The sequence below is a fragment of the Tenebrio molitor genome, chromosome 1, assembly GCF_963966145.1.
Source record: "Tenebrio molitor chromosome 1, icTenMoli1.1, whole genome shotgun sequence".
NCBI classification, from domain to species: Eukaryota; Metazoa; Arthropoda; class Insecta; order Coleoptera; family Tenebrionidae; genus Tenebrio; species Tenebrio molitor.
Genome location: NC_091046.1, coordinates 28527365 through 28547811, shown reverse-complemented (window position 1 = coordinate 28547811; position 20447 = coordinate 28527365). Strand labels below are relative to the sequence as shown.

General features: G+C 36.7%; 1 protein-coding gene across 1 annotated transcript; it reads left to right on the top strand.

Annotated features, from left to right (window-relative positions):
• Nucleotides 1–6313: 6313 nt before the first annotated feature.
• On the top strand, nucleotides 6314–8618 carry LOC138141567 (uncharacterized). The gene has a single exon (XM_069062307.1). It carries the CDS (start codon nucleotides 6323–6325, stop codon nucleotides 7736–7738), a length of 1416 nt encoding a protein of 471 aa, XP_068918408.1. The 5' UTR covers nucleotides 6314–6322; the 3' UTR covers nucleotides 7739–8618.
• The last annotated feature ends 11829 nt before the right edge of the window (nucleotides 8619–20447 follow it).

Here is a 20447-nt window from a genome sequence, read left to right as displayed (position 1 = left end):
AAAACACTTCATTATTATCCTATTCCATATTTTTTTCGACATCTATTTTTTGACATACGATAGCCAACTTTTTTTTTTCAAATTACGCTCTATATATTTTTTTATTCGTTCTTATAAAGAATCTTTTTCTGAATATTCATACATTAAAAGAAAAAACAAAACATGTTTTTTAATTGAAAAAAATTGAAAATCAAAAGTCAAGTAATCAAATTTGTAAACAATACAAAATCTATTCTAGTTGCTCAAAATTTCCTCAATGCTGTTGCAGACATTGTCGATACCTTCTAGAAATGCCCACCTTTGCATTCAGTAAAAAATTTCGGGGTTTTCCTGGCATACTCGCACTATTCTTTTTCTTAACTCTTTTTGGGTACCTGGTGGGGTCAAATAAACATTGTCTCGAAAGTTTCAAATGAATATAAAGAAATCCAATGAATTCAAATCTGGGGATCTAGCGGGCCATCGAATAGCTCCATTAGCACCCATTCATGTTCACCAAAATGATTTAAATAGTTTAAAAATACAAAATTCATGCGTGAATTATGTGATATAGCGCCGTCCTGATGAAACACTGCTAATGGTATCTCATGATATTTTGTTTGATTGAGATTGCTATCAATAAAAAAGGGACCCACTAGTCCATTCTATCTCCAAAAATGCCACACCACACGTTAACACTAAATCGTCTTTAGAAATTTTCTTCCACAGCAACATTATTATTATTATCAAACTGTTTTGACAAATGAATATTCAGACCTTACTTAGCCATTTTGAGCATTTAGAACAAACTTCTCTCTTGTTTATTTTGCTCACTTGATTTTTAAATTTTGTACATTTACTCTTTAATTTCTTAACTTTTTTTTAATGTATGGGTATAGTTTTTTACATTTTTATATTCAGAAGGCAAATCTCTACAATACTGAATAAAAAAAAATGTACAGTGCTATTTGAAAAAAAGAAGCTGATGTTCATCTGTCAAAAACTGGACGGAAGATTTTTTTTTATTTAGCCGGTATTGAAGTGTTTTCAAAATTATTTCATTTGATGTGTCATTTATTCAAATCGGATAAAGAATAAGCAAGATACAGCATCAAAGGTTTTTCGTCAGTCACCCTGTATATATATAATTTGACAAAGATAGGCAAATCAAGTGTGTAGCCTTGGCGAAACCTGGCCAGTATAGCAATAAAAAACCTAAGGAAATGTCAAAAAACGCGTTTTTGTTTTTTAAATATGGCATAGCCAAACTACGAGTATATCTCATTTTTCATATCGTTCGTATTTTTCAAATAACTCGAAACGCTCAAACTTAAAAATTTAATCGAATTTCGACCGCTGGGCGATCTCTAGTTATAATAATTCCATCTGGACATAGCAGTGATTGATATTTAAATTTATTTATTTTATTTATTATTTATTTATTTTTAAATAAGTTAACGTTTACCGATAAGTTAAAACGTTTTGCAAAAACTCTTTTTAAAAACGTACGACATCATCTCTACGACATAAAATGACGTTGTCGTTAAAGTTTAACGGGCATAATCAAACGGTTTGCAAAAACTCTCTAATATGATGTTTCACTGGAACATTCGTGAAAACCCTTCTTGTGAATGCGGTGCAGAAAAAGAAACCATCCAACACATTGTGGAAGAATGTCCCCTTACTAAATTCCAGCAAGGTTTCTCCAAACTACATCTACTTACCGAAGACGCCCTAAATTGGCTACAACAAATTAAAAACATATAATTTACCATTATTATTTTGTGATCATTTAATTGTCAAAATAAAAATTAATTAAAACAACCGAAAGAATTATGGAGAAAATTAAAAATACTTCTACCAGGTAATAACATTCAAATACTCGAAGTGGTTTTTGAAGATGGTGTTGCTTATAATGACCCCGCTAAAATAAGTGGAAAATTTAATAGATTTTTGATAGGTAGTATTGAAGAAATTGTTAATGGAGTGAGCCAGCAAACATTTATACAGGGTTATTCACGAGAGGGGTACTTCTGAATTTTTATTTTGATGCAACCAACAATACCAATGACAGTAACTACTAAATCAATTGTGTTATTTCTTTTAAATTAGAAATCAAAGTAAGTTGGATAGATTTGTGAGAAATGTCAGATTGGCAGATAACCTGTATTTAATCAAAATTCAACAAATAAATTAACAAATTAAGTTAATGTAAAAGGTGTTCGAAGTGTCTACCATCGGCTTCTAAACATCTGCAGCGGCGACAGAATTCTTTCCACACTCTCCATAAATGAGGAGCATGTCAGTCTTTTCGTCGTTATTGTAAAAACACATTTTTCGAATTGACAAATATTTTTTGCTTTAACGTCAAAGAGACAGAACTAAGAGCCATCGTGGATTCAGTTATAATTATTTTCAAAATTTGAAATCAAGATATTGTTGCAATGTGTATAATGGGTTGCGGTAAAAAGAAATTCAGAAATACCCCTCTCGTGAATAACCTGTATATCAAACCGCACGGTTTAATTGTGACCATAGCATCAGTATTAAATTTAATAAGTTTAAAATCAACAATCGGGATTTCGGAGAGACCATTCCTGTGAGACGGCAATAATTAATATTTGTGAAAACTGGTTGAGTGAAGTGGAAAATAAAAACATTGTAGTTGCAGTGTTTCTGGATTTCAAAAGGGTCTTTGAAACAATAGATCGTCGAGTGTTGATACAAAAACTTCAGAACATTTACGGAATAGGTGAAACAGTGTTTAAATTGGTTCAGTTCATATTTAACAAATAGAAGGCAAAAAGTTAAGTATGAGGATGTTGTAAGTGACAGCCTTTTAGTGGAACACGGTATCCCACAGGGGACGGTTTTAGGACCACTGTTATTTAATCTTTACGTTAATGATATTATTAAGTATTAAGTCTCTTGTTTACTTTGGTCACTAGATTTTTAAATGTTTTTCATGATACAATACTGTTAACCAGCTATAACAGTACTCTCTCCTCAATTGATAGGTATGTGTGTCATATGAGCCACGGCCCTTATTTATTAACGGTATTCCATATATGTATATTCCGTTGCTATGATATTACGCAATTAAGCCACAGATCACTCGTAAATTGTATTAGTGATGAAAGACAAGCAAAATTTACGAATCCTCAAATATTAAATGTTCATGGTATCATGAAAAGTACTGAACGCCACATGGCCGATACGCAAATAACAGACTCGGCTGATTATAAAATCTCACCTGTCGCCTCGACAATACAATATTCAGCCCCTTCTGTTATTTGCTTCATATCACCCTTATGACGTTAATAACTATTACATTACCTAACTCCTTAATTTCTTCACTTTTGTTTAATGTAAGGATACACATACGTGTAGTTCTTTGCATTTTTATATTCAGAAAAAAAATCTCTGAAATATTGAATAAAAAAAATGTACAATGCCATTTGAAAAAAATAAGTTGATGAAAAAATGGACGCAAGAAAAAAGTTAATGAATGTAAAGCAGCAATTCATACCACACGAATCTTTGTAAATAATGACCAAAACCGTGGCAAAGTTCTTCTTAAATTAGATTTCAAAAATGCCTTTAACTCAGTTGAACGGGATTGTATTCTAAAAGAAGTGCAATGTCATACCCCACTTCTTATCTTTATCAATGCTATAGAAATCCTTCAACCTTATTTTTCGGTAATCATTTAATTTCTTCTTCTGTTGGAGCCCAGCAAGGTCCTATGATTTTTAGTCTTGCCATTCAACCAATTATTTTTTCTTTGGATTCTCAACTGAATATTTGGTATTTAGATGATGGAACCTTAGCTGATTACCCAGTTAAAATCCACCATATGATTTGGTCTTGAATTAAACTTTAACAAATGCGAGATCTTTTGCTGTTCTGGAGACACAGATTTAAAAATCATACTCATAAAGGAATTTCAAAATTTTGCTAAATTTTGAAATTCCTTTATGAGTATGATTTTTAAATCTGTGTCTCCAGAACAGCAAAAGATCTCGCATTTGTTAAAGTTTAATTCAAGACCAATTTTCCTGGATAAACTGATAATTTTCTTAAAGTCGGGTAAAACTACTTCTAGGTAATCAGCTAAGGTTCCATCATCCAAATAAAACTAAAAATCATGGGACCGCAAGGACCTCCTTCCTGGGCTCCAACAGAAGAAGAAATTAAATGATTACCGAAAAATAAAGTTGAAGGATTTCTATAACATTGATAAAGATAAGGATAAAGGAGTGCGGTATGACATTGTACTTCTTTTAGAATACACTCCCGTTCAACTGAATTAAAGGCGTTTTTGAAATCTAATTTAAGTCAGTCGGTTTTGGTCGTGATTCACAAAGGTTCGTGTGGTATGAATTGCTGCTTCGCATCCGAGTTTAGTTGCCACTCCAAGTATTGTGGTCTCATGCCATCTAAACCTGGTGAAGAACCGGCAGGAAAGGAATTAATAGCTTTTCGAAAGTTTTCCTCATTGACTATTAAAGAAAAGTCTCCTGGTTTGAAAGCGTCTGGGAAAAAAAGTTTGCGAGATGGTGAAGCATATTTTTTTTTTAGTTCTTCAGCAATATCTCCATTGAATGAAGCTAATGAGTCATCCGAAAACAATAATTTAATGGCTCCTCTGATATCGAAATCGGCTACTTTTGCTTCCACTTTCTTAGCTAATGATAAATGTGTACCTTATGTAGAAGCAGTTCGTATTTGAGGTACTATCGAATTCATGAAAAACTAGTACAGCAAAATTTTGTTGGGGTAAATTGGGCTACATGAAAATATCAAATATAAACGTCATTATGACATTTCGAATTTAGCAATGCTCAATCCAACGTCAAACGTATTTAGGTTATCTACTTGACATGTTGAACATAAGTAACATAATAAAGTACGTAGAAACGTTACACTACAACATTTTTGAAAAGTTGACATAACTACGACGTTTTGCTGTCCTAGTTTTTCATGAATTCGATAGTATGTACAGTTGCGGCCGTTGAAATCTCAGACAGGAAAGATTTAAACACTCTGTATGAATTCCGAAATTTGATTAGCGTAAACAGGATTTTCATCAAGGATTATAAAGTCAGTGTCAGTATTTGACATATTAGGTCAGAATCGCGCGTCACTTTTGAAATGCCGCAATTATCTGATTTGCAAAAATGTGTTTGACTGAGGGACGGTGTGTGTATAAGAGCCATTGCGAGAGAAATTAATGTGGATAATGTTTGAGTGACATTTTGAGAAACGTCACTTTCAATACCATTTACAAAGCCAAAAGTTTGGAGTTGTCAAAGTGTCTGAGTTTTCAACGGCCGCAACTGTACTTCAAAATTGGAAAGATTTTCTTTTATATGCTTATTCAATGACTTATCAGATTTCTTTGCTACATTGAAAGCTCTATAGGAGAAAAGCAAAAGATTCTCAAAGGAAGAGATGGATTTGGTCGACAGACAATTATTAATCATTAAGGTTAATTTATCTGCAGCTAAGTGTCTACAAGCTTTTGGTAATCTTCTAATATAATTTGAACCCTAAAATTCATAACCGCTCATGTGTTTACACATCCATTGATAACGAAGCACGAAAAACGAATTACTCGATTAAAAACTCGAATGAAAAACATTGTTTTTAAAAAAATCTTAAAGAAGACGCCTCGAGAAGAAGTGCCGATATAACAAAATCTCCTGGCGTCCTATAGACGGGAGAAGGCAAAGAAAAGAATTCCACAGGAACAGGAATAAGCAATAGATATATTGGGTGATTCAAAATGATTGTGGATAAGTATTGCAACTATGCATTTGATTTTTTATACCATTGCACATTGATTTGACAATTTTCAAAATTGTGCGACTATGAACTGTCAAAGAAATGTCAACACTGTCCTACCCACCAGTTGCCACATAAATTTTCGTACATAGTTGTCATACTTTTTGAATCACCCAACACTTCGTCCAGCGAGAGATTGGGAGATTTTAAATTGTAGACTTGTACCCAACACTACAAAATGTACTATAATCGATTCATTTATGTAATGACGAACTAGATTTACTAAATTTAGTATCTTTTGTCTTGTGAACACATCTTTTTACCACGAATTTGGGCTTTTAAAAAGTTAGGTTATGGATCACCTCATTTGTTCTGTCAAAACTGGTTCCAATCAAAGTACATATAGTGAAATTAAATTTGTTTAATTATTTTGAAAAAAAAAGCAAAGTTGCCCTAAACAGATACGAAAAGGCAGTTGAACGTAACAATGAAATAATTTTGCATTTTGCTACTCATCCTCGTTATCGTCGCTGTTTTCCGAATCGACAGAGCTCAGATGGCTCTCACGAGGGAACGAGTACGTGGAGTTTACTTCCAGTTAAACAAAAACGCTGAACAACTTTTGAACCTCCATTTGGAACTAAGCAATATTTTGGATCAACATCACTGGGACCTTATTGACAGAATATCGTGCCTCCACGCAGAAAACGAATTGGGTAAAGTTACCAAAACTCAGAAGAACAAGTTTGATAGGCTTATGTCCAAACAACGACCAAATCCAAAACCACATCCGACTCTGGAAAACAAGAAAACCGTCATCAACCGTTCAAGCAAACAACTATCGGAAAATGCTACTACCCTTCTTTCTAAGGGGATGAATTTTGCAATAGCCCCGGCCAGGATTCCACAGGAAGAAATCATCACTGAAGTAGAGACAGCAATCCGTCATTTACCAAAGGAAGAAGCAGAAGAGATTCGTTTTGAAACTTGCAGAATCCTCAAAAAATCCAAACCACCTAAGCGAAACCTAAGTAGAGATGAGTTGAAAGCACTCAGTGAACTCAGAAAAGATAAGGACATCGTCATCTTACGAGCGGATAAAGGCAACATAACCGTCATAATGGACCAGGATGAATACAATGACAAAATTAGCCAACTATTAGATCCCGAACATTACACCAAATTAAAGAAAGACCCCACACCTACAATAGAACGTCGAACCAGAGAAATTATTAAACAATCCTCAATCCCCCAACAGGAACAGCGCGCCCTTCTACCATCATCTACCAGACCACCCCGTTTATATGGACTCCCGAAGATTCATAAGGAAGAATGCCCTCTACGACCAATTGTGTCCACTATGGGAAGCCCTACCTACAATCTGGCAAAGTATCTTGCTAAACATCTTCAAACATACGTAGGACACACAGATTCTTTCGTAAAAAACTCATTACATTTTGTTGAATCAATCAGGAATGTGAGATTGGACACTACAGATATCTTGGTCAGCTTCGATGTAGTTTCCTTGTTCACCAACGTACCCGTCGAAGACTCGGTCGAGATAATCAAACAGAATTTGATAACACAAGGACTACGGGAAGATATTCCGGAATTGGTACGGTTCTGCTTAACATCAACATACTTCCTATGGAAAGGAAATTATTACGAACAGAAGGAAGGAGCAGCAATGGGATCCCCACTATCTCCGGTCATAGCCAACTTATTCATGGAAACTTTCGAACAGGAAGTCCTTGAGTTAGCTCCACTTAAGCCGAAACTTTGGAAACGGTACGTGGATGATACATTTGTTGTATGGCCACATGGACGTGAATCATTAGATCAATTCTTGAACCACCTGAACAGCCTCCATTCAGCCATAAAATTCACAATGGAAATAGAAGAGAACAACCAGATTCCTTTTTTGGATGTGTTGGTAACACGGGACAAAAACCAGCTTCGTCACACAGTTTAGAGAAAGAAAACACATTCTGACAGATACCTCAATGCACAATCTCACCATCACCCACAACAGAAAAGAGCCTTGATGAAAACTTTATTCCATCGCGCTGAAACCATCTGTGATGAAGACAGTAAAGAACGGGAATTGAAACATATTAAGTGGGCGCTGAAATGCAATGGTTTCTCGGACAGGGACATTCGATTTGCAAGAAAAGTTAGACAACACACCGAACAACATACTTACCAGAAATTTGCTTGCCTCCCATATGTACAAGGAGTAACGGACCGTATTAGGAAAATTTTGGAGAAGAGAAACATTAGAACCAGGTTTACCACGGAAAAGAAAATCTCTCAGATCCTTCCAACACCTAAGGATAAACTCCCCCTGTTCCAGTCTGAAGGGATTTACAAAGTAGAATGCCTGTGCGGGAAATGCTACATCGGACAAACAGGACGTTCAATACAATGTCGATTAAAGGAACATTGGCGGAACACAAATTCGAAGATGGAGACCACACGTTCGACCTTGAAAAAACAGTAGTTCTGGCTAAAACATCCAAATACCATCAAAGATTAATAAGGGAAGCAATCGAGATTAGAAAAAATCCAAATAATTTCAACAGAGACCAAGGGGTTGAGCTTTCTAGCACGTGGAATTCCGTCATTCGACCATGTACGCACCCCCCCACTAACTTCAGTCACCGAGCCACGCCTACCACCCCCACCACCAATCCCACGGGGACCACTCCCACCACTAACCATATAAATAGCCCAACACGGAATAGACCAAACCAGTTTATTTACAAGCTCCGAAGAAGATAGCAGCATGGCTATTGAAACGTCAGCTACCCAGCAATCCAGACGACCGCGGCACAACCCGGAAAACAATAACCCTATTGGAAAGCAGCCTGGCAAGACGTAGATATTTTCAATAAAAATCTAATTGAGGATCCTACAAAACAAATTCCGGGATTTGACCTACCAACGAAAATCTGGTGTAAATTAAATCGTTTTAGAACCGGCCATGGCAAATGCAATAATATGCTGTTTCACTGGAACATTCGTGAAAACCCTTCTTGTGAATGCGGTGCAGAAAAAGAAACCATCCAACACATTGTGGAAGAATGTCCCCTTACTAAATTTTTTAGTACGTAGGATTTGAAAATATTCTGGAAAGAAATAGTGCGTTGTATTCTTTGCGAAGTGGGCTTTCAAACGAGGTGTCACTTGGCATACCCTTCCATTTGAAAAAAAAAGTTAGGGGTAGTTGCGAGCTTCCGGGAGCAGATATGCAAAAACCATATGCGCCAAAATTTGGACAGGAAAAAACAAAAATCGACCTATTTCGGGATTTTTTACAAAAATCACCTATGTCCAAGTTATGAATTTTATTCAGAAACAATATCACAAGACTTCTCATTTTTTCGGAAAATTTTGATTTTATGACGAAAAGTTTGTTGCTTGTGGCAATAACCACGAGATCCGTTAGGGTCCAGTGGTTTTGCCTAAAGCAACAAACTTTGAGTCCAATAAAATCAAAATTTTCCGAAAAAAAATGGGAAGTCGAGTTATATTTGTCTAGACAAATTCCCGAATGAACAATTCAAACAAACATTCGGAACAACATCACAAAACGGATTAAAGGTTAGTTTATATTCATCGTGGCACTTTTCCTGCAACAATTTACCTGTTGTATTCCAAATTGTTTTCACACTGTAGTAAATATCATTGCTGGAGTCGTTTCTAAAATGATTTTTTAAATCCATTTCGGAAAACGTCAAAATAATTTTCTGACATTTTGTTCATTAATTTGTGTTACCAACAAAAACAAAAGCCTTGTCAACGTTGTTTTTCACCGGAAGGGAGCTTTTGTCGGCGGAAGACGCATTTTCTGACCATAACTAGATTTTTTCGCGATATTCGGCACGCTATTGGTCAATATCAGCTGTTTTCATAACATGAGTGAATTTGTCCAGTTAAAATTTCCACACTGTATATCGGCATTTGCTTCATGTTCTAGGTCATTGTGAAATTTCTTTATTTTTAATTATTGTAATATGTACTAATATCTGGAAAACGTTACGTATTCAGTAACTAATGATTTTATTGTTATATAAAACGTGTTCAATTGAAAAGTTCATCAAATTGGCTTTGATCTTTGTCGCTATCTTAGTCTAACCAACTTAATTTACGATGTTGTTGTCTTTTAAAAAATAAAGTCAAAGCCAACTTGATGAACATTTCAATTGAACACTTGTTATATATTACTTAAATGAACTTAAATGTTATTTGCCAGGTTGAATCTGATTGATTGATTTTTGTTAGTTAATTTTTTTCAGTGGAGAAAATAAAATGTATAATTTGATAATGTACCTTGAAGTCTATAGGTAATAATGTATGTAGGTATTGTGTATGTACATAATAAAATATATGGTAGTTAGTCAAGACCAACCAATATTATTACTTCGTACTGTAAGAGCTAAGCCAGCGAGGAAAAAAAAATGTATCTCAAAAAATAATTGTGTCTGGCTTGTACTTTTTACTATTAGTGTACATCCAGTGATTTACTGTTGTTGAGCCCGCCCACCGCATAGACCCTCTTGCACCCGACCCCCGTCGCAAAATTTCACACTACCCGTAGAGATTCGTCTTAAATGGTAGGAATAAGGAGGCGGAGTCTAGCTATAGCTACTTCACTACTTGAAAAAAAAAATTACTGTCTTATTAACGACGTTGTAAACTCTTTTAATAAGGAAAAACTATAATTGCACATCGGATTCCTGGTTTGGCGGCGATAGCGAGCAGACGTGGAAAAAGTTCAGCGATAACCAACGTAAACAACGACGAATGAGTGAGAGGTGATAAGCAGAAGACAGCGGGCAAGAAAGAAAAGGCATGCCGAAATCGCCGAAAGCAAGGAAAAAAAGCAGCAAGAGAGAAAGAGAAGAGGGTAGCATGCCGGAAGAAGGTCTGAACCCATTCAGAAAGAGTTCCAGAACCGAAAGATCCCCAAGTAGAGACGAAGAAAGAAATCAAAGCAAAGAGAGAAGAAATTAGAAACAGTGCTTAGAGAGATAAAAGAGGATATGGCGGGAATAGTAGAGGAGAGCAAAGTACGAAGAAAGGAATTAGCGGCTGTGAGAGAGAAGGAGGGAGACCAAGAAAGAGAGGACATGCTGAAAACGTCAGAAGTAAGAAAAGAAAGCAGCAAGAGAGAAAAAGAAGAGGTCGAAAGAAGGCAAGAACCCACTCAGAAATAGTTCCAGAACGAGAAGATCACCAAATAGAAGCGAAGAAGAAAATCAAAGCAAGGAAATGGATAAGGAAATGAAAACAACCATGATAAGAGAGATGAGAGAGGAGATCAAAACACTAAGAAAGGAATTAGCGGCAGTGAGAGAGGAGAATGGGGAGCTATGGAAAGAATTAGAGACAGTGAGAGAGGAGATGTGAGGAAGAGAAGAAAAAGGGCAGTTGGAGAAGGCAGATTGGATGAAAAGGATGAAAATAATACAGGAAAAGATGGAACAAAGAGAAAAGACGGAGAGGAAGAATAATGTTATAATAACTGGAATAGGGAAAGTTGGGAGCAGAAGAAGAACATAATGCTAAGTAAGAGTAAGTTGAAGGAAAAAAAAGGTGAGAGGATGTATATAGATGACGATTTGACAAAAGAAGAAAGGGAAACACAACACAAGTTAAGAGAGTTGGCCAGAGAAAAGGGAGATAGAGGAAAAAGGGTACAATAGGAAAATACAGATAAACGGGGACTGGTTTTAGATGAGATGAGAGACAGGAGAAACTGAAGAAAATTTTATAGAAGAAGGAGAGAATAAGAAGACGACCGGGCGAGAAAATGTACAAGGAAAAGGTAGAGGGACAAAGACACAGATAAGTAAGAGAGAAGAGAGAGAATAAGAGAATCGAAGTACAATAGGGTGGGGAGAGAGTGTGTGTGAGAGAGAAAAATGATAGCGGGTTGCAGAGGTGGGGACGAGGAGAGAGAGCAGAAATGGGAAGGAAGGAGGAGAGAGAGAGAGAAGGTGCAGGAGGTGACGCGAGGACAGTGAGAAGATCGAACACATGCGGCGAAATGAGAGAGAGAAAGCGAAGAGAATAGGGAGAAATATGGAGCGAAAACGGCAGGGAGATGGATGAAAGAATAAGGAAGAGGAGAGAAAGAATAGAGAACGAGAGAAGTGAGGGAGAACAATAAATTGTTATTTTTATGTTTATGTTTGTAACCAGGAATCCGAAAACCCGTAGGGCAAAATAAAGCATTTTGTTGTTGTAAAAACTATAATTGAACATTTTTGAGAAAACTAGGTATATGTCAGAATAACAGGATGAGGTCTTAGCCGCCAAGACATTATTATTTGATATTTGTTATAAATAAAGGGAATAAAGAACGTAACGGTCCGCGCGCGTGTACCTAACGCTCCACTCTCCAGTTATTCTGGTACTACCCTCGCGTCACACACGAACGTTCCGTTCGTCAGGGGTTGCCCCGCTGACGCGTTCTTAAGAACAGTGATAACATGTTTCTAAAAATAACTCTATTTGGTATAAGGAGTACAGCCAAAGCATTAAAATAACAAAATAAATCTTTTCCACGAGTGGCGCCGACACGGCCATTCTGACATTACGCCCGTCCTCGGGCATCCTTATGGAAAGGTAACTGTAACTACAGCAAATTGTATCTATTAGACACGTTCGGCCTTTCCTGACAATCTAACATTTCTCGACTAAACACAACGCGCGGTGGCATGACTCATCTGGCGTTAAAGCAGGATCGACAATACTCAATAAGCAGGCTCATCTGGACCTGGTTCAGGATCAACGTAATAAACAGTTATTGGTACACATAACTCATCTGGGGCTAACCCAGGATTGACTCAATATTCATCTGAACCGCGTCCAGGATCGACTCAACATTCATCTGGACCGCGTCCAGGATCGACTCAACATTCATCTGGACCGCGTCCAGGATCGACTCAATATTCATCTGACCTCAGCCAGGATCGACACAATATTCATCTGGACCACAGCCAGGATCGACACAATATTCATCTGACCGCAGCCAGGATCGACACAATATTCATCTGACCTCAGCCAGGATCGACACAATATTCATCTGACCTCAGCCAGGATCGACACAATATTCATCTGGACCACAGCCAGGATCGACACAATATTCATCTGACCGCAGCCAGGATCGACACAATATTCATCTGACCTCAGCCAGGATCGACACAATATTCATCTGACCTCAGCCAGGATCGACACAATATTCATCTGGACCACAGCCAGGATCGACACAATATTCATCTGACCGCAGCCAGGATCGACACAATATTCATCTGACCTCAGCCAGGATCGACACAATATTCATCTGACCTCAGCCAGGATCGACACAATATTCATCTGACCTCAGCCAGGATCGACACAATATTCATCTGGACCACAGCCAGGATCGACACAATATTCATCTGACCGCAGCCAGGATCGACACAATATTCATCTGACCTCAGCCAGGATCGACACAATATTCATCTGACCTCAGCCAGGATCGACACAATACTGCTCAAAAAAAACAAAAAAAGGCTTTTACCTGATGTTCATTTATCATTAGTTCCCGCCGACACGGCTAGCAAGAGCGAAACTTTTCCTTGGCCCTCAGGAACACGAATATGGTGATCGTGTGCTTCCATAACGAGCATTTTCTAAAACCTTGACAATTTTGAACAGTCCACGAAACTTAAGGTCAAACTTAAAAATCATCCGTTCATTGGATAAAAGATAAAATCACCTACGCGAAAAGGCTTAAGTATAGTGGCCTTTCTTACATTCTTCCGAAGGGCGTCACTGTGGGACGCTTTGCTGCAATGCGACGAATTTCTGATACAGGGAAGTTATCCTCTCTTCTTCTGCAAGTCTAACGAACGGATAGGTGTGCCAAATAAAATTTCAGGGGTACTGAAACCTATCACTCGATGTGTAGTAGTATTCAACGATAATTGTACTTTTCACCTAAGTTATCTTGCTAATTTTGTTCGCTTTCGATTTCCATAGCGGTCAAAGTCGCTTTTAGGGTTTCGTTTTGACGTTTAACCTGACCATTGGACCGGTTTGCACAGTGTGCGATGAAGTGCAGATGAATTTCAGAATTAGAACAAAAAATGTTAAGTTCACTCTTGTGAAGCAGTTGCCTTGATCGCTAATGATACGATATGGGGCGCCGAATAGATAAACAAATTCATATCTTTAAGGTCACTTTTGCGTGTTAATTTTATAATAGCTGTTACAATCGAACACATCAATTTGTCAGAATTCTCCAAAAATTAAACAAAGACCTTCTTAATTCTACTTCATCTCTCTCGGAAATCAGTAGACGTTACTAGATCTTGATCTTAGGTCAAAACAAGAGTGTTTAAAAATTAATTAAATCTCATTTATACATCCCCTTTCTTAATTCTCGTAAAATAATATTTCGACTATTTTTAACTTTTATGGAAAACGGAAAGGGCTGCTCCAGATCCGCCGGCAAGCGTGACTAACGAAATTATAACCGTCGTCTTCCACAAACTTTAATAATTGTTACATTTTTCAACATCTATAAAAATTTGCCGAAAATATCGATTTGAACTGTATGCCAGTGTCGAGAAACTTTGAGGATAGGAAGCATTTGCATTTGAGTTTTTCCCGTGTGATTTTTCGAAAATTTGCAAATCAGGCATTTATCAACAAATTTGCGAACTGTTCGCGACATTTTGAGAAACCAGTACAGGACATACAATTTATCCAAATTTTTATTTATTTTTTTTTAACTAGGTGTTTCAAATTAGTGTGTATCTACATGTGATTTATTATCGACCAAGTCCCTGCTTGGGGAACAACCGGTAAAAAGCGTGTGCGATGGCCGCGTTGAATTCTTCGAAAAGAGTATTGGCCCTAAACATACGTCTTAGTTAAATCTGGGTCAAGTTCATTCGCTTTAAGGGCGGCGATTATTTTTAAAACCTCATCACCTCGTTGTTGTGCTAACTAGTCCGCCTGTAAATCAACGATTTGAATGTTTTTATGGTTGTTTTTTTTTAAGGGCGCCGTGTTAAGTGGTGGATTTCGAGAAAAGAAGACGGCATATTTCATGTGTTTTTCTTCGCCATAACGAATATCAAAATCAAAAGCTTGCAGAAAAGTCTACCAGCCCTGTGCTCGAGGAGTTAGGTCATACCTACTTTGTACGTGCTGCTTTGAAAGAATTGCAGTTTATAATCGGTCACTACCGTCAAGCGTCCTCCGACCAGGAAGTGTCGAAAATGTTTCACGGCATTTACGACGGTTCAGCCACCACGGAAAAATTTCGAATAAATTGACTGAACGAAGTAGGAGCTAAAACCAAGAAATTGACAGAGTTGGATGGGCGTTTTCTAACAATTTCGCGCTCAGTTGTAGCTAGTCAGTATGGTCTCCGATAAACGAATTTATCACTCTTTTAAACGGATTTCAACTTTCAAGAGTACCGGTTACCCTTCCTGACGGTACAACAATAACAAAATTATCTTGATGTTTACTTATGTAAGATTCATTTAAAATAGCAATTGTAAGATTCATCAAAATACCAACAAAAGCCGGAAACAATTCCATCGTAAATGAGGAGAGGTACTCTCTTAAGTTAACATGTCATTGATTCTAAACTAAAGCCAGATGCTAGATTCCTTCACATCCCTCACGCCCCGTGACATAAACAAAACGAGACAAAAAGGCGAGGTAATTAATACAAGGTCACGCGGCTGGGTCGTCTTGGGTCTCCACTTTGACGGCTCCAATCAATTCCAGAAAACACTTCAGAGTTTCAATAAATTTTGACTCTCGAGATAACAATTAAACCGGTGGAATTTAGTTAAACGTTAATGTTGTGTGCTATTAAATCTCTGCCAGTTACAATGTCCACGGAAGACATGAAATCATCAGGTACCACATAGAACGAATTTTTCAATAAATATGTCTTAAATTTCAACCACGGTTAAAATTTGGCTATCACAAAAAGAAGAGCCATCACGACCAATCCCTATCAGTGAGGTCATGTTGTTAAACTGCTTGCCATTCAAATAACGTGAAATATTGTCTTTCATTAAAGAGCAATTTGAACCCATGTTAAAAAGAAAAAGGAAAGGTCTCACCAGATTTAAGTTTTCTCCAAATATGTATCGATTGTTTTTCGCAAACGTTCACGTGCCTCTCCACCACTTGCTCCCGTTTCGACTTTGAGGGACAATTTGTAACAGGTAGGCGTTTAGGCACCAGCACGCTTTTTCCTCGCAGACCGTTGTGCAAATTCGTCCACAAAAATGGCATTTCTCAGGGAGGTGGACCCGTTTTTCGTTGTTGGGCTTGTTGGAAGACGGCGACAAAGCTCGACGCTTCAATTCGGTGTGATGACCGGAAGGAAATAGCGTCGCGCCTTTACCGAGTCTCCATTGCAACAGTGTACAGATACTTTTGGTGTCTGCTCTGGACGAACCTTCACCTGAGAATCCTTTACGCACGGACTTGTCACTTTCCGCGTTACTCGCAGTATTGTCCACACGCCACTTTGACGGGGGCAAATCCCACTTCTGATGTCAGAATAACAGGATGAGGTCTTAGCCGCCAAGACATTATTATTTGATATTTGTTATAAATAAAGGGAATAAAGAACGTAACGGTCCGCGCGCGTGTACCTAACGCTCCACTCTCCAGTTATTCTGGTACTACCCTCGCGTCACACACGAACGTTCCGTTCGTCAGGGGTTGCCCCGCTGACGCGTTCTTAAGAACAGTGATAACATGTTTCTAAAAATAACTCTATTTGGTATAAGGAGTACAGCCAAAGCATTAAAATAACAAAATAAATCTTTTCCACGAGTGGCGCCGACATATAGTATATTTATCCTCAATAAAAATAAATATGTATTGACTAGAATCATAAATCACACCAACAAAGAAACAGATCTTGAAGCACTTTACCCCGGTAAATTATGGCAGGGTGTTAAATAACTTCAGACAAATATTTTTAATATCTTTGAACGCTATCGAGCTATTTGACAAAGAAATGGGGTAAAGAAAGAATTCCGGTAAAACTGTAAGTGGTTTGTAAACTGGGTAATTGTTTACTTTAACTACTTCTGGAATTTTCGCGTTTTTCTGGCTAGACAGCCTCAGGACGTCCTCCTACATCGTTTCCCACCAGTCAAACCTTGTGCAAATGAAAATTTTCCTTACCCTTTAGTTATACTAAGACTTGGCGCGACCTTGACGCGACCTTGAAACACAACAAGAAAAAAAAAGGCATTTGCACAAGGTTTTAATGGTGGGACACGATCTAGGAGGACGCCCTGAGGCTGTCTAGCCAGAAAAAACGCGAAAATTCCGGAAGTAGTTAAAGTGAACAATTACCGTAAACTGTTTTTTTGTTGGTGTGATTTATGATCTCAGTCAATATTTCTATTCGGGATGATAAGTAAGTATAGGTACTATGCCGTTTGTTCGTGGCGGGCTCTGTTTGCAGGCACATCATCGGAAGCTCACGGGGTACTCGTTGCACCAATTTTTCGATGAGCATACAGCAAATCTCTTACTTGAAAGGTGGCATAGGTGGATAACCAGTAATACAATATATTTAATAAAAGTTGGCTCAAATCGATAGCTGTTTTAAATATCAAAAGAACTATTGAAAATTGAGAAATTGGATAATATACAAATTACCGATTATAACAAGACGTAATACCGAGCGATCATTTAAAAAATAAATCGAGTTTGCTTTGGAGCCTATGCTATAGCATGGGTTGCCATAGGTAAGACGCCGACTCGATTTATTTTTTAATTGATCGCACCGTATAATGTGCGATCAACAATTACTTAGATAAGGGGTATGACCAGTGTTGTAAAAATACCGGTAACTTTTGTTTGGGTAATACCGTGAGATCATTTAAATTTATAATTAAAGTTGGCTATGACTTTAAAATTAGATTGGCAACACCATTGACATGTTGATTTGGTTTGTCAAAGTGGCGCTTCAAAATTCAATAAAGAATATGAAACTACAAGTTAACAGTTGGATACAACTGCTAACTCGCCGTTTCATATTTTGTATTGAATTTTAAAGCGTCATAAATCAAGGTGTCAGCGGTGTTGCCAATATAATTTTAAAGTCATAGAGGCCGATTTCAAGTTTAGTTGCAACTTGTATTGTCATGGTAACGGCACAAAATGCAAGTTTGAGAAAGATGACGCATATTAGTAATTAATGTGTAGGACAAAGATAGCTACACATTTGTGCTGCATCACCTATTTGTCACCCTGACTTGAAATCGGGCTCTTAGCCTCCTTTAATTATAAATTTAAATGATCTCACTGACTAATTTGTATAGTATAATTTGTTTTAAAATCAAAAATCCACCAACACTGCATTCTATCTCGAAAATACAACCGACAATGTCGCCAACCTTTGTTTTTAGTGTCTGCAAATGTCAGAAAAAAGTGGGGTTATGAAAGAAAATTGTTGACAGTCGTTTTGGTCATAGTTCATCGTGTTTTTTTGTTCTCATTTTATTATTTCACTCAAAAGGTTTGATATGGTAGCTACCACATTTTGTACATAATAATTATTTTGTATTACGTAAGTAAACTCAACAGTTCTCAGTCAAATTTTGGGGGGAGGTTGGGCCAACCCAAAAAAACGAAACTTATTCTAGGGATTTCTTTTTTTCTGCCAACATAATTCAACAGGTGGTGGATTTTTGATTTTGAAACAGATTATAGGTTGCCTCGTTGCCATTTAAAACAATAGTTCGAATTTTTTTTCCCCGCAAAAGTTACTCGTGACGTCATAATGCACTAAACTCTTACGACGCATTAAATGTTCCCTCACAAGAATAAAACCCGAAAAACCATTCAATAAACCCCACGGAGCTTATAAACCTTGGGTTCTATTCGAACACTCAAAATTTCTGGGTTGATTTTACGTCACAAGTTATTTTTCCCCCCGCCCCCCCAATTTTCAACGAGGCAATGTACACTTCTATTCAATAAAAAGTGGTACAAGTGGTGCACTCAATTTTAGGAATATTTTGCTAATGTAACTTCTTTTTAGCGTTAAAACGTTACATAACACTAACAGAAAACGTTACCGTCAAGTTCCCAATATCCCATAATTTTTACAACAGTATTCTTATTTTTATGAATTTTTTTAAAGTTAATATCTAATTAGCTGTACCACTTTTTAATGAATAGAAGTGTACACTTCTATTAAAAAAAAAGCGTACACGTATTGAGAGCTACTGTAAATGGGGATAAAATTAATTAATCGTTTCCAAGAAAACGTATTACTGACATTTTGTATGTATGTCAAATGTGTGAACAGTATTTTTTATAAATTTTTAAATTGTTAGATTGTTGAGAGTTGCCTTTTTCCATAAATTTGTGAATAAAAGTTTGAATTGTGTTTGTAGTAATTGGTAATACTTGCCTAATAAATAAGGCAAAACATTTATACACATTAAAATCTCTGTAGAATACATCGATCAAATCCAGCTATCATCACGGGTTTTGTTATAGGTTTCTAAGTAACAACAATTAAAAGATAGGTTTACGATATGGCAAACTAGCCAAAATTGTGCTCACTACTTGTACGCTTTTTTTCTGAATAGAAGTGTACTGCCTGCTGAATTTCCGCAAAAATTACCAAATTTAAATTGAAACGGGTATATGCAACCAGAAATACTTCCATCCCTGTCGTGTCGACATACGGCCAAGATTTGAAAGCTTTCTTTGATCTAAATAATTGTTGATCGCACGGTATAAGGATTACATATTAACAAGTTCTTGCTTTTTAAACAATTTATTACATAATTTCGAAATTGTGAATTTTATACAAACTAACTTGTTAGTTTCGGCAGTATATCGGGTGTTATGGAAGTCAACATAATAAATTTAACCACCAATAACTCATTAAAATAAAGATTTTTTGAATTTATCATTTTTTTCCGCAAATTGTTTCAGACAGAGTTAAAATTAAATACAGGGTATATCAGAACTGGCGGACCAAAATAATACGGTGAATTCATCATCTTCTGGGAATAATAGGAAAAATGTTCAAAAAAATGTATCTTAAATAGTAATTAATTAATTAATTAATTACACCAGAAAGTTGTTTGGAAAATGACAGTTACAAGTTATATTTTGATAGAACAATTTTAACTGACATTCATATTAAGCATAACAGACCAGACATTATAATTTTAAATAAACAACAAAAGCAAGCATATCTTTTAGATATAGCTGTTCCAAATTCACATAATATAACACAGACATATAACAAAAAAATTAATAAATATTTAGAGCTGTCCGTTGCTATGAGAAATCTTTGGTGTTTAGAAAAAATTTCGATTTTACCACTTGTAATTTCAGCAACGGGAATAGTACCGCAATCTCTTTTTAAAAATTTAAAAATTCTGGATTTAGATAACACATTGGTAGTTGAAATTCAAAAAGGTATATTATTATACTCATGTCACATCGTGAGGAAGTTCCTTAACATTGACACAGAACATAATACACAACAAAGTCAAAATGCGGAGGCAAGACGCCGGTAATTATGTTGATAAGCACTGCACTATTACTTGATAGTAATATCCGTAATAGTGTATGTACTCCGGCAAAATTGCCGTGCCGCCGGGTGG